The sequence below is a fragment of the Palaemon carinicauda genome, chromosome 15 (genome assembly GCF_036898095.1).
Source record: "Palaemon carinicauda isolate YSFRI2023 chromosome 15, ASM3689809v2, whole genome shotgun sequence".
Classification (NCBI taxonomy): Eukaryota; Metazoa; Arthropoda; class Malacostraca; order Decapoda; family Palaemonidae; genus Palaemon; species Palaemon carinicauda.
This window is the reverse complement of record NC_090739.1, coordinates 75,120,969-75,136,856: the sequence shown is the minus strand read 5'-3', so window position 1 is coordinate 75,136,856 and position 15,888 is coordinate 75,120,969. Positions and strand designations below refer to the sequence as shown.

The window sequence follows — 15,888 nt, the reverse complement described above, 5'->3', positions numbered from 1 at the left end:
CTTATCAAGGCCTCTGTGTAATTTGGATTTACGGTGGATTATGAAAAAAGCGATTTTAATTGTAGGGGACAATACAAATGAACAGACGAATTTGAATATGAAAAGCATGAATGAACCTTGAGGATGGGGTATGATAAGCTGAGTATGCGGATGGGAAAACTATATGTTAATTCTCACAAGAACAAATGTAATTACTGATCCGTAATTTTCAATCACTAGTAGCATTTTGATGTCATTACAGCAAAACCAGATTGATTCGCTCATTTTTTCTCTATATTGCAAGGAACGTGACGTTAAATAATGTATTACATTTATTATAATAGACGCTTTGTTTAAAATTTATCTGTATCTACTTTAGTTTACTTTTAATACCGTGATGACAATGATGTATATGGGGAACATGAAATGAATTTTGGCGAGTCATTTTTCATGCAGTTACTATTACTTCTTTTGATAAGAATATTTTTGTTAACAAGTAACCAGCATGGAAAATTTTATGCCACTAAATACTAATAAATAATGCTATATTATAATAAAACCTCAAGTAAATAAATAATTGGAAATCTGCACAATTTTCCATGACATCATAAAATAAGCTTTGGTTGTAAAATCACTGAGGCACATTAATGCTGAACAATAATGATTACTGTAGTCCATAACGGTGGGTAGCTTACGTTCTATTCACACGTAGGAAGTTTTATGCCATGGCCTGGCTTGCTTCCACCAGTACCAAAACCTCTGGTGCTATGGAAAGAGTTCGACAGTTTTAAACTTGGTTGTCTTCCTTTACGGACACTCTTCGTGATAATCTGAGAAGGTATATTTTGGGTGAGGGAGATTGTTCTATCTTGCTTAGCGTTATGATTCATATTAGGATGATTGTCCTCAATGCGTAAATGATCTTTGGTTTGAATCGTGTTCCCAGATTGTATTAAATTTTCAACTTTTTCAGCATTTTTCAGTTCGTTTAAAACCGTTCTCACTTCAGTTTTTATTCTTTTGTACTGCCGGGAAGCAAAAGATAATTTCCATCACCATATAAAGAATAGTGATCATAATAACACAGATTCAGTTTGTCGGTGAGAACAGTTTTTATAGAAATTTCAGACGGGGTTCTTCGGGGGACACTGGTGGAACTGGTCCAAAATGTCGTCTTTAGCGAAAGCGAATGCATCGTCCTCTAGAGAATCGTCTCCGTCATCCATACCGAGCCTGTGTAAGAGAATAAGATAAGTAAAATGAACAAACTTTTATATGTATAAATTGTACAAGTTGTTGATGAGTAACCTAAATCTTATCTCATTTCTTTTAATGTGCCAAACTATTTATTGGGCTATATGTTTCATTCCTTCAGCTCTATCAATGAAAGCACAATAATTTTATGCCATTTGAATATCAAAATCTCCCGCTGCTCTTGAAGGCTATTTTTAAAAGTATCAGTTATAAAAATGATTTCCCTCTTTGAGAAAAGTTGAAATAACCGATAAAAGGATACTCAGGCAATAAGGTAGCTGTTCAACACATTATTGGTAAATTTGTTTAGACCCAACGGTTTCCACTAATTTACCATAAATCGTACATTTATTGAAAGTTCTGCAGTGGTAATTTACACTATATTATTAAAAGGTCTGAACTACAAGTGTCAAAATAATCATCGATAAACAAAAAACAAGGTAGAAGTTAAGATGGCAAACTTACTTCCAGGCAACTCCCATGCTCACAAGCACCAGAAGGATGCCCATAGCTATGAGGACACACGCAAGGGCAACCGGTGGTGTATGGATGGGGTGCATTCCACTCATGGGTCTGATCTCTATGACATGATAGAAGACTGAACCCATAGTGATCATCAGGACTCCGATGAAGAAGCTGAAGAGAATGCAGTAGGCTCTCGAGGTCGGAGCCATCTGCGAGGTGAAGAGACCCTTGTATCTTGTTTGGGTTTTGATGGGAGCTTCGATGGAGGATTGACATTTGGACGACATTTTTGTGATTTTGTTTTTGGTAGTACCTGTAATGTAAGAAGTAAGTAATTCTAATTAAAACAATAAGAATGCTATAAATAAAGAACATCGATCGTTAAAGTCCATGAACATCTTGTTTAAGAATTAATAGGATTCATAAATTTCACAAAATTAATGTTCTTGTTTTATTGCTTTTTATCAAAACTTAGATGATAATTTTAATGAACTCGTCCAAAAACTCTACATTTCAATTATGGGGAAATTTAATTGTTTAAGCATCTACCTCATTACATGCAAAAGTAATTCACTGTCATTATCAATCGTTGGATAAAAAAAAAGCTTATCTACATAAAATGTCTCTTACAATCTATTAGTTTTTATTATGTGCGTGTTGTTTTAATTATAAGGGAGGCAGGACAGTTTTCGGCTACTCCACAGAAGGAAATACAAAACCGAAGTTATGATTCCCCTTGGGATGCTCAGATTCAACTCTGAAGTACAACGGAAATAAGCAGCTCAGTTAGTAATCTGCTTTGCTAATGAATGCTCTTTTATCAACACTGAGATACTAATGAAGTTTTGTCCATAATACAAGCTAATGATTACTGGTTTTAAACGGACTTTTCTATTTCCTCATTTTTATTTTGCGCCATGAAATGCTTCTCAAATAGACTTCTAAAATACACTAGTATTTAAGGATGTTCGTTTTTTTATGATTCTGTTTTCATTGATTCCTAGATTGGTTTCATGAATTTGGTCTATATAGCCAGGCTCTAGAGCCTGTAAGGCCCTTCAACACACTGATGCAACTGGGGGAACCCAGCAGTTTCACAATGAGGTAAAAGTTAGCCGAGGTTTGACGGCAAGGAGGAAAGAAAGCGAGAACGGAGGGAATGTAAAGTATACAAAACAGGAGTAGCCCAGCGGCATAGTAAGAAATATGAAACCAATTGTTCAAATTGTTCTAAAAGCACCAAAATTGGCACACATGTGGATTAATACATTCTGAACAATTTTGGATATGGAGGCATTCAAGATTCTCCCCGTAGCACATTTGGCGGCCATTTTTCAAAATGGCCGCTATTTACCGTTAGCGTCATTGAATATGTACCATAATTTGTCTTTTTGTGGATGCTAAAGGTGATAAGTGTGCTAGAGGTGATAAGTATTGTACAATTACACATACTTCTGTGCTTACCAAATAATTTGGCTACCATTTCACAAGAAAATGAATTTTACTTTGCAGCGGCAGCGTTGGTGGCAGTGACGGCGGCTGCAGTAATAGTATAGTGTTGATAGTCATGGTGCTTGTAGTAGTAACTTGTGGTAACATGGTGGTGTTTTGTGTCTTTGCAGGTGAGGCAGCAGCAGCACCACCTGACATCAGAGACGCGTTGTTCCAGACTGCAGCCATGGCAAAGAAGTTCCAACTGGTCGATACTTTTGAGCAACGTACTCCCACAACACCTCCTGAGACAAACTGGAAGCTGTGTCTTGTATGTCAAGAGGAGACAACAGAGTCACTTGTCTGCCCAGTACTGTCTAAACGCCGAGACCCTGGGAGTGGATACACGACAATGGCTGCAAACTTGGTCAAATTTGATGAACTCGGAGAACTGCCAAGAACTGTTCAGTTACAGAGACTAGATGAAGGACAAGGTGTTGAGGCGACAATGGTTGCCCACCAGGCCAAGTGGCATAAAACATGTATGCTCAAATACAATAACACAATGCTACGAAGAGCAGAGAAGAGACGCATCGCAAGCAGCTCAGCATTTGATAGTACTGACAATGTCCAGGCCAAGCGCGCCAGAACACACTCTTCAGAAGCCACTACCAGCGGCACCTCCTGCTTTTTCTGTGGAAAGTCTGGCACAGAGACCCTACATGAAGTAACAACCTTCCAGGTGGACACACGCGTACGGAAGTGTGCAGCGCAAGTTGGGGACAATGAACTCATAGCCAGGCTCAGCATGGGTGATATGGTGGCTCTGGAGGCCAAGTACCATTCCAAGTGTTTGTTGGCTCTTTACTATCGTGCAAAGACCACTGTAGAAGCCGAGCAGAAAACTGACCATGAAGGTGTAATGTCAAGAATCGTACTGGCTGAACTGGTCCTGTATATCGAGGAAACCCACCTAGAAGAGGGCACCACCCCAGTCTTCAGACTCGCAGAACTTGTAAAGCTATACACAACAAGAATGGAACAGCTCGGGGTTGTTTTGTGCCAGAAAGTTAATAGCACAAGGCTGAAAGAGCGCCTGTTAGCCCAGATACCAGGCCTGAGATCCCACAGCAAAGGCCGAGATGTTTTACTAGCGTTTGATGAAGACATTGGTGAAGCGCTAGGCAAAGCCTGCGAGCAAGACTGTGACACTGAGGCAGTTCACCTTGCGCGTGCTGCACAGATAGTTCGTCGATATATGTTTGAAGACACTTACCAATTCCGTGGATCATTCCCGGGCGGCTGTCAGGAGGACTCTGTGCCAAACGTACTAGTTGCAATGGTAAATATGGTGCTGGATGGCCCCACCATCAAGAATCAAAGCCATTCCTCTTCAACACAAGCAGCTCTTTCCATTGCGCAGCTTCTCAAGTTCAACAGTGTCAAGCAAAGTCGGAAGCAGGGAGCAACCAAGACACAGGAGCCTCCAGCTGTCAGACACAGTACGTCTCAAGAAACTCCTCTTCCAACCTATGTTGGGCTGATGCTGTATGCTGAAACACGCAAGAGAGGACTTGTGGACAAGCTCTTCTCTCTGGGCCTAAGCATCTCATATGACAGAGTCCTACGTCTTTCTGCCCAGATGGGAAACAGCGTGTGTCAGCTGTACCGCATAGAGGAAGTGGTCTGCCCGCCTACCCTGCGTAGCAATGTGTTCACAACTGCGGCTGTGGACAACATTGACCACAACCCAAGTGCCACCACAGCCAAGAATTCATTCCATGGAACAGGAATCTCGCTTTTTCAACACCCAACGTGTGCAGATGAGGGAGTGGATCGTAGCATTGCTCTCACTGGGCGTGATACTGGATCAAAGACGGTTGAGCCTCTACCAGAATATTACACGGATGTACGTCCTGTTGCTTCTTCTGTCAAAGGGCAAATGATCCCAGCTACTTCTGTGACCTCTCTTAGACGCCACAACTGTGAGCAGCACATAGAAGATGAGTATATGTGGCTGGAGAACACGAGAAGTGTTCTCAAAGATGATGTTGAGGCCTGTGAAAACACATCATGGGCTGCATACCATGCAAGGCACCAAGATCCAAAGCAACCAGTCATCACACCAACGTCCCTGCTTCCCTTGTTCCAGGAGAGTGCTCACACTGTGGCAATGATCAGACACTCTATTGATGTAGTCAGGAGTGCAGTTAAACATCTCAACCCAGGCCAAACTCCAGTACTGACTTGCGACCAGCCACTATTCACTCTAGCAAAACAGATCCAGTGGAAGTGGCCAAACACATATGGAGAAGACCAACTGGTGGTGATGTTTGGGGGGTTGCATATTGAGATGACGGCACTGAAGACCCGGGTGACTGGTTGCAGGGAAGTGGGTGGACCCAAGCACTGGTACAAGCAGAGATCACAACTGAAGGAATAGCAGACTCATTTCTTCGAGCAGCTCACGTCACACGCACCAGAAGAGCACACCAAGTCACAGCGGCGGCGTTGTATAATCTCCAACGGCGTGCCTATGACAAGTACAGCACCACCAATACAGAAGATGATGAGCACCCTGAAAGCTTCGAAGACTGGTGCAGTCAGAGAGAACAGAGTTATCCGCAGTTTCAGTACTGGTCAACAGTCTTGGCACTGGAGCTGTCCACTCTGATCTATGTGCGATCTCTGAGAGAAGCCAATTTTAGCGTGGAAAGGGAGTACGTCGGCGTGTTATCGACTCAGCAGTCATACCAGGAAATTGGCAAAGTTTCCTGCGAGTTGATAGCAACAAAGTGGAGCTCTTCAGCTACCTCTCCACCATGCTTGCAGAGTCCTTTCAAGAAGAAGGCAAGGAACTGGTCGTCACTGATGGGGAGCAGGTGATCTGTGTTCCACAGCAAGAGGATGTCAACTCACTCGCACCATGCAACCAAGAAGAGGCAGACACCCGCATGATGCTACATGTAGCACATGCTGCACAACATGGTCACCACCAGATACAGGTTCGAGCAGTAGACAGTGACGTCGTGGTCCTAGCAGTGATGGTAGTCCAGAAACTACCAGCTGGAGACGAACTCTGGGTAGCCTTTGGGACAGGCAAGAACTACCGCTACATTGCAGCCCATGAAATAGCTTCCTCCCTTGGTCCAGAGAAGGCATGTGCTCTTCCAATGTTTCATGCCATCACAGGGTGTGATACTGTGTCAGCCTTCGTCGGACATGGGAAGAAATCTGCCTGGGCAACATGGAACACGCTGCCAGAACTCACTGATGCCCTGCTGAGTCTGGCAAATGCACCCACAAGCATCCAAGAGGATACAATGCATGTCATCGAGAGGTTTGTCATACTCCTGTATGACCGCACAAGCAAATGCAAGGACGTCAACAAGGCGAGAAAGCAGCTCTTTGCAAAGACGAACTCTGTTCAGAACATCCCGCCAACCTACGCTGCTCTGGAGCAGCCTGTGAAGAGATCTGCCCTTCAGGGTGGTCATATCTGGGGCCAGGCATTGGTACCAACGCCCGTGCTCCCTCCACCAACAGACTGGGGCTGGCATCGGAGTGATGATGGGCTCTACACACCACTCTGGACCACACTCCCTGAGGCATCCAAGGCCTGCTATGAGCTGGTGTCTTGCGGATGCAAGAAAGGCTGCAAAAACCGCTGCAAGTGCAAGAACGCTTCACTGCAATGCACTGGTCTATGTTTCTGTGAAGGCGAATGCCAGTAGATTGGGACAGAAAACTTGCTAACCAACATTATGATCTGTAGACATTCATAATTCTGGTGACCAGATTTGAAAAGTTCGGAATCATAATTAACATAGTGTGGCAAAATCTACGTTATTGTATTACATGTATGTACTGCAGGATTACACAAGTACTGTGCCTAGAGACTGGGCTTTTGGTCGACTATATAACTACAATCTGACCATACTGTAAACTTCCCGTACTCTGTGTATTATTTTGACTAGCAATTTTGCCAGCAATTTGAAATAAAAAAGCAACTTGAGCAATTAAAGTGTGTTCCTGAAATCAGGTACTGGTTATTAGAGGTATTATGTCATTGAGTATTGAAATCTTCATCAAATGTCCACTTTTTCCACAAAATGGCGGCCAGTTTGGGGGCCATTTTTGAGAAGATTCATCTAAATATCTGTTAAACATTTATTGATGTTAATTCTGATGTAAAAAAAGGGAATTTTGGCCCATCTAGCACCAAACTAACGACACATAATGAAGTCTATGTAATGACGCTAATGTTAAATGGCGGCCATTTTGAACAATGGCCGCCATATCTTCCTAAGGGCTAATCTTGAATGCCTCCATATCCAAAAATGTTTAGAATATATTAATCTACATGTGTGCCAATTTTGGTGCTTTTAGACCAATTTGAACAATTGGTCTGCTATGCCGCTGTACTAGAGCAGCTCAGACCCCGAAGGAACGTCATTGATATCTGTGCTGAGGTCATATAAAGCGGAATTAGAAATACTGCTTTTCATGGTATGTTTTGCATTATTAACAAATCAGTCAAATGAAAGCGATGTTTATGGCTGGAAATTTTCCACACAAAACCGTAGATTTTTTCCATTTGACAAAAAATACTCGCCGAACTTTTTTTATTCTTGTTAGACATACGATATGGATTTCTTCTATTTTTGCATGCAATAATCTCAACAAAATAGCGGCAATTTTTTTTTTTTTTTTGTAACGTTAAATCTAACGTAAGTCTAATACCACTTTTCGCCCTATCTTTTAATTAAATTCGAAATTAAGTTATTGCATTACACCGTCTGTCGTTTGACAAAGATCAACTGACCAAGATAGATGAACAGAATCCTGATAAAGATATTAGGGGGCTTGAATTAATTTACTTAGCAAATGACAGATTGAAGAATGACACACTAATCGGAGCTGGTGGTGGATTCCCGCAGAGTTTTTCGCATGTTTATCTCTCTCTACTTATATTGGCATAGAATGCGGAGCAGCGAATATTATTTTCCAAAAATTATGTAATAAAGCTAATTATCGATACCTAAATTATTAACTTAATTATTCATTACATGGGTTCCCGTTAAGTAACATAATTATCTATTAGATTTCCCGGAAACTAAGTAATATTTAAGAGTGAATTACTATTATTTTCAGGATTTTTTAAAATAAATGATAGATATATGTTAACAAAAATATTCATATCTAAACATTGCTTATATAGAATTTTCTTAGGTAACTGGTTTGACTTCCTGAACCTTATGTTGTATAAGCAAGGAGAGAAATAATTAGCTTTTAGGTTTCGCATAAAAAATGGAACGTCAAGCGACTACCTATTCACAGAGAAAATAGAAGTTATCCCCATGAATTAAACTATCTTCTAAATTTTTTTATTTTTTTTTTATTAGCAAGACAGATTGTACAGCTACATTGAATTGGTTATGAACTTTACAGATTGAAATTATTTTTCAAGAATTAAGTTTCAAATTTCTTCGTTAATATGATTACTTTTAAGCTTTAGATTTCAAAGGATAGTAAATTTCTTGCAAAACTGTTTAGTCTGAGTGTTATTCAAAATGGTGTTTATTGGATTGCTTCTCGTCTGTCTGGGGTTTACGTCAATTCTTGTGGTTAACTGCAGTATAATCTTCAAGGTAATCCTTTGCATGAGAGCTACAAAACATACATTTAATATATGATTTGATGCAACAGAGCAAGCCGGTAATTCGTGTATTCTCAATCTATACACCGATGTAAACATTGTAAATATTATTAATGGAAATTAATCCCCAGTTTATCACTAACTATGTCAAGGAGATTTTTTTCATTTTAATGATATTGCAGGATATGAGTTCAATACCTTTCTTCTTGTTTTGTGTTTAGGTTCATGTTTATTCTTTATTCTCTAATCAATGAAAGAGCTTAGATCTTATCTATTTTATGGTACAACAGTATTTTTACAAATCGTTTAATTTCCTGATTTATTTTCCTGTTTCATAACCCTCTATAAAGTTGTAAACCAAAAGGGCCAAAAGGCTTTGGCTGTCTTAAGTGGTTGTTGACTCTCCTTTCCGGTACAGGGACATTCAGAAGATATTAAATGGATTTTCATTCATGAACAATTTTCGGAAAACGGTAAGTAATGGTTTATTTGAACATAATAAGTTTCCTTCTCAATCTCCTTATTTGCTTTCTTTAGATTTGTTATCTTAAACTTACAAAGATTTTAGTCGGCAAAAAGATTAAAGAAATGGTATTCATTGTGATAATTCTTTACCAACATACTATTACAATTAGTAAAAACTTTCGGCGTTATTTGACTTGCCACTTGTGTGGATCACACCCGCATATATATTTCCTTGATAAAATATCAACAGAGTGAAGTTGACATTTTCAATTTTTATGTTGGACGAAAAATTTTACTGGCTTCTTCATTTCCTTATTTTGAGCTAAATCTGATCTATAAAAGTCTGTTTATTGACCTCTCTTCTTCATCCAGTTATTTAAAATATTGCGTAGTAAATTATATTAGATATTAAGGACAACATTAAGACTGTTTCGGTCTGTTTTTAGTATGTTCCAGAAATGTACAGTAAGCAAAAAAAGAAAAAGAAAATATTGCCCCCTTTGAATTTTGAACATTAATATCATTTGGTTTATGATTACAGTGCCACAATAAAACTGTAAAATTATGAATATATACCAATAATAAAGAATGTTGCAAAATAATATAGCCCCAATTGCACTTATTAAGGAATATTTTTATCTATCAATGTAAGCAATGGTAAATGGTGAGACCTATGCTGAATCGTGGTATTATATTCAAGAATCAATGTCCATTACATTTTTTTTTTCACCCGAGTACCGTGCATACGCGGAGGAAATCATAAAGGTAATCTTCATGAAAAATAACCCCCTCTCTCTCTCTCTCTCTCTCTCTCTCTCTCTCTCTCTCTCTCTCTCTCTCTCTCTCTCTCTCACACACACACACACACACACACACACACACACACACACAATTTAAGCAGCAGGAAATGCCATGCTGATAAGACAGAAACCTAGTTGGGGTTGATCATCACAGTGAAAAATATAGACAATTTTCTGAAAAAAAATCTCAGATATAATAGTTTTTTCGAGCTGAAGAAATACTACCAATTATAAAACAACCAAAACAGAATGATTCTCTCTTTTAACATATCTCATATTTCATGAGCGTACATTCCTCTTTTATGTAGCAGTCCAGAATCTTGACAGTACGTACCCCTCACGCTTCTCTCTAGGTTACGCGATGTAAACCCTGTAACCAGGGAAACTTGAGAGGCGATAAGAATCTACAAGAGCTGTAATTACACCTCTGCTAATCTGAAGCTTTGAGTTGCATTGGACACATGAATTGCCGACGAATAGGAAGACCAGAATAGACAACGAAATAAGAAATGCACAGCGGACCTCTTAACCCAGCGTTGGTTCGGGGCTCAATTTCAGAGTAAGCTTCATCGTTATTATTCTTTTCCGGTATATTTGATTCAACCGGTTAATCTAGGCAGTGAATTGTTTACCTGATTATGTTTTGTCTGCAGGGTAGATAAGAGCATGTAACTATAGTAACCCAATCACTAAATAGACTTGATAAGAAGCGGAAAGCTAACACCTGAAATCAGATTCTCTTCAAGCAGAGACGAATAAAAAAGTCCTAAATGTATATTTTGAAAAGATCAAACAATGTAAATGAATGCGAAGTCTAGGAATGAATGTCTTTCCATTATAGTAAAGTGAAGTAGAGTGCAGGTTAACGTAAATTTATAACAATCGTCTGTAATTAATTTCAAATTTTGCCTATTATGGGTAACAAATAGTCACTATCTATCTATTACAGAATGCATATGTGTGTGCGCTGGTTTTCTTGGAGCCACCATCTTATTGAAAATATCTTAGTATATTAAAAACTCTATCTCCCTATATAAATATTGAGTATATATGTATATATATATATATATATATATATATATATATATATATATATATATATATATATATGAATCGACGATTGAAGATTACAACGAAATGCCACTTTAAATGTAAAGTTTTTCTGTACCGCAATTTCCTTCGCTTAACCTACAGAACGACGAATCAGGGCGAAATGGTTTAGAATTGTTGTCATTGATTTTTTTTTCTGTTTAAAACAAAAGCCACAATCTATTCAGCTTTCGAAAATCTATTGCCAATCATGCATATGGTTATAAATAATATATATAGTTTTTACATTATTAATTGAAGGAAACCATATATTCTATCGTCTGTAATGAACAAACCTTGACTATTATAATAATTAGTTGTTCCAGGTTTTGTTTAAGTATTGATGTCCTTGCTGCGGGTTTTAGAGTTCCGTGTAACTAACGTTAATCTTACTTATGACAGTTTTACTAAACCTCGAGAAAACCACTGAATAAGATTGGTATCCACAACAATTTTGTTACAATTTACATAACGCAATAATTGTATGTCATTTTATATAGGAAAATTATTAAAAACTTCACTGATAATCAACATAATATAACTCAACATATCAAGAACCTTTTCTGAACGAAAACTAATAAGTTGAACGATGCATAAAGAAAGGTAGCCACATATTTCAAAATTTGCATTAAAATGAGGAAATCATCTGTTTAGGATCTTTAAGGACGACAAATGTAAGGAAACTATAAGTTAAATGAATAGTACTTAAGAACACGAGTTCAGTCTCATCTTAATTTCACCATTTATCCTGTTATGCCGAATTCCGCAAAATTCCTCTATATTTTGCCATGATTATTTAGTACTAATGGAGAAACCAATAAAAATTCAGGCTATGTGAAAACTTCACCTTCTCATTTAGATCTACAGTATATAAACAAATATTGAAAAAAAAAATGAAACATTTGACCCACACAAAGCAATAGCAAAGATCAATTCGTATCATTAGTTTATTTTCCCAGAAAAATAAAAGTTGTTAAAACTTGATATACTATGGGTATTTATTCAAGAAAACTAATGATTTACAATTAGTTTCAGTGATGTCTTCAATATATTTGAAAAAAAATAATAATATAGAGTTGGTGTTCGCAGCTGATGAAATCTGTAGAGCTTACAATCGTCAACAATTGATTTATCAAAAACATTGATAATTAAGAGTTCATTGTTCAATGAAAAGCTTATAGAGATTTATAATCTCAATAACCAGTTTTGAAATTGAAATGCGAGCCATAATACACATATATACATATTGTTTGTGCAATATACTGCATTTAGATACATGTATATGAAAATACTGTATGCTTGCTAAAACAAATAGCCTACTGTTACTTAATCATGGCATAAAACAGCCCTCTCCAAGAATTCGAGGTGCGAAATATAAAATCTGGTGAAAGGGAGGAGATCGTAACACCAAAGAAGGTGTGCACAGGAAGGGGTTATCAAAAAGGGATTAAAGAAGACATTCTGATTACACATCCTCTTCAGGTATATTCGAGGATGACAAACAAGATATTACGCCCGTCGGGATGTGGGAGAGAAGAACAAAGGACTCGGTGAGAGTTTTTTACTCTGGGTTACGTTTACACGAAGTCACTTGCGCATGACTTTTCCGTAATTATTTCTTTTTCGAAGAGTGAAGGGATGGGGAGGTTACCTTGCGCCAAGACAAAGCTCGTGGAGACATCTGGTGTCAGAGATTAATAGCTCCCATATCTAACTATATATATATATATATATATATATATATATATATATATATATATATATATATATATATATATATATGTGTGTGTGTGTGTGTGTGTGTGTGTGTGTGTGTGTGTGTGTGTAATAGCTTTGTGGATGATATGTGCGCCTGTGTACACACATACACACACATTTTATATATATTTATATATATATATATATATATATATATATATATAAATATATATATATGTATATATATATATATATATATATATACATATATATATATATATATACATTTAAATTTATCTTGCTTTCAGTAACGTATATAACTATATTTTATTTCTTGTCATACCAAGAAAAAAATATACCACTTGTAATAGAGAGCGGAATGTACGTATGATAGAGGCCACCTGTATGTATGTATGATACGGCTACCTTAGAATACGGCAGTGTAAGGGGGGTCGCAAGGGGGCGTTAGTCCCCCTGTTAGGTAAGGAGGTAAGGATACGGCTTGTAGATTAAGTTAGGGGGTAAAGTTGAGGGTAGTTGATGTCCACACGAGAGGAAATGGCAGCTGATACACAAAGGCTCCTAAAGAGCAACCTCTTTAATAGAATATTGAAGGTATATAGTAACTTCATTTAATAGTAATGATGGTTTGTAAACCCTTTTACCGTGTTTTGTTTGGATTATTTTGGGAAAGAAAAATAAAAAGAAAAAGAGAAAGACCTGCTGCAAACAATGGCCCTTTCTTTCATATCTTGACCTCCTAAACGTCTCCGACTCTGTAACTGTTCTTTGAAGTTTTCCCAAGCGATAACCTGAGCGCATTGACTCAATTTGTGCACTTTTGCAATGTTTTCACATGAAAATATAACAATGGTTACTGCAGTATTTTGCTTCAAGATAGTGTCTAGTTTTGCATGGCTTCCTTGCATCAAGTTTCTCAAAACTTTGCTACTCTTAAATTACCGAATCAACTTTGCAAACATCAAAGCACTGTGACCAAGTCTAGAAATTATCTCAATACAGTATTTTATTTATTTTCGTTTTATCACTGAATCATGGTCCAAATATAACATTGAAGAAAAATTGTGTTTTGTATACATTTTCTTAATTCGTTTATTGTTCCCCCTCGCTCGAGTAATCATTCTCATCTCATAAACATAAGTAAAATAGGTGCTGTAGGTGTATGCTAAAAAGGGTGGAGGTTATCTCTTAACAGTTTTAAAGCTAAAGATGTTGCCTTGGACCGTATTAGGGCTTACGGTATTCTTGTTGATGCAACTGCCTGGAAAGACAATGAGGATCTTCGGAAGTGAGGGGTCACGCTTGGTTACAATCACCCTCCACCTCTTTCTCTTCTCAAGTTATTTTGGAAATAATATTACGTGTCATATTTGTTTTGTAACTTGGATTAGGCTAATTGTGACCTTGGTTAGCAATATATATTTTCTATGCAGTACAATCTAGAACCGATAGTTTTATAAAGTTCGTGTACAGTAGTGTAATAAGTTAAAAGTTTCTTGAAAGAAGATCGTAAGTGCTTACCTAATTCTGCGTATAATCAGATGTTATTTTCCTTTTAAATGGGTAAAACAACTTCACTTGCCCTCAGCAATAATTAGACTGTTTTTTCAACAAAGTTATAAAAACTTTTTTTCAAGTTGAGAAATGTGCTGCTAGTATTGGAACTTCACTCTTCAAAGTTAATACACTATGAGAATGTTAACGGAATCATTCTCTTGCAGAGGGAAAGCTACAAACGGCACATTTGTCACGAAAGGATGGAGCTGGGTGGGAAGTCTCCTCAACCAAGGTAAGATTTCAACTAAATAGCTGCTCGACGACACAGACCTCGTTCGCCTAGACTCGCCAGCTGAGCTGAGCCAGACCTACCTACCCATCATCCAGTCAGGCTCAGTTGCCAGATAACATTTCTCGCCAGTTCCGGCGATTTCGGCAATAGCTTTTGACGTAATATTCGTTCATTGGTTATTCAAGAAGACTGCCGCCCCATTGCTTTGTGTTATCAAATAGAAAGTGTTCTTTAAAGAAGTTGGATTTGCATATTGCACTGAAAGTATAGCAATAAGGAGAAAACATTTCATCTTATAATTTAAATTAGGAGGAAGGATTTTCTGCTGGCTTATATACAGTATATATATATATATATATATATATATATATATATATATATATATATATATATATATATATATATATAAATTCACACTAAAAGCTTATATATTATTATTATTATTATTATTATTATTATTATTATTATTATTATTATTATTATTATTATTATTAGCTAAGCTAAAACTCTAGTTGGGAAAGCAGGATGCTATAACCCCAAGGGCTTCAACAAGAAAGAAATAGCCCAGTGTGGAATTGAAATACGGAAATAAAAGCTACATAATGAATAAAGGAGTTTTGTCGAAGGAGACTCATAATAGGGCCAACTAGGTTCCATGTTCTAGCCTTAAACAAGAAGGTCCTTGGAGCTCTCACAATACTTTAAACCCAAAGAGTAATATAAAATATTTTAAGATCACTAACAACGTTAAAACATGAAAATATTCGCTGCACGTTTGAACTTCTGAAGTTCCACCAATTCATCTGTCCGATTCGGAAGATCATTCACAGGCTGGTTACAGGTGGAATAAAACTTCTAGAATAACGTGTAGTATTGAAATTTATGATAGAGAGGGCAGGGCTGTTAGAATTAACAGCATAACTAATACTAAGTACATGATGGTACAGTCTGGGGAGGTTTGAATGCAAAGGATGGTCAGAAATATGGAAAATTTTATGCATGTTGCGAAGTAACTGAACGACGGTGCAAGAGAGGCATAATAAATAAAACCTCCAAACGAGTTTATTCATTTATTTGTTTTTCTGCTCAATCCTTTCTACTACACAATCATATCCGTTAGAAAGTTTACCAGTGTGAATGATCAAGTAGTTTTATGCTACGAATATTCCTTGTAAATTCTCTCTCTCTCTCTCTCTCTCTCTCTCTCTTGCAAATGAGAATTTACAACTTTAGTGATA

The 15,888-nt window shown here is 37.4% G+C and overlaps 1 protein-coding gene across 1 annotated transcript; it reads right to left on the bottom strand.

Moving 5' to 3' along the window:
- Window positions 1-337: 337 nt before the first annotated feature.
- LOC137654669 (uncharacterized) lies at window positions 338-14,723 on the bottom strand. The gene is made up of 3 exons (XM_068388527.1): window positions 14,383-14,723; window positions 1,699-2,011; window positions 338-1,212 (listed from the first exon to the last, which is right to left on the bottom strand). Exons 2-3 carry the CDS (start codon window positions 1,983-1,985, stop codon window positions 1,104-1,106), a joined length of 396 nt encoding a protein of 131 aa, XP_068244628.1. The 5' UTR covers window positions 1,986-2,011; window positions 14,383-14,723; the 3' UTR covers window positions 338-1,103.
- Between the last annotated feature and the right edge of the window lie 1,165 nt (window positions 14,724-15,888).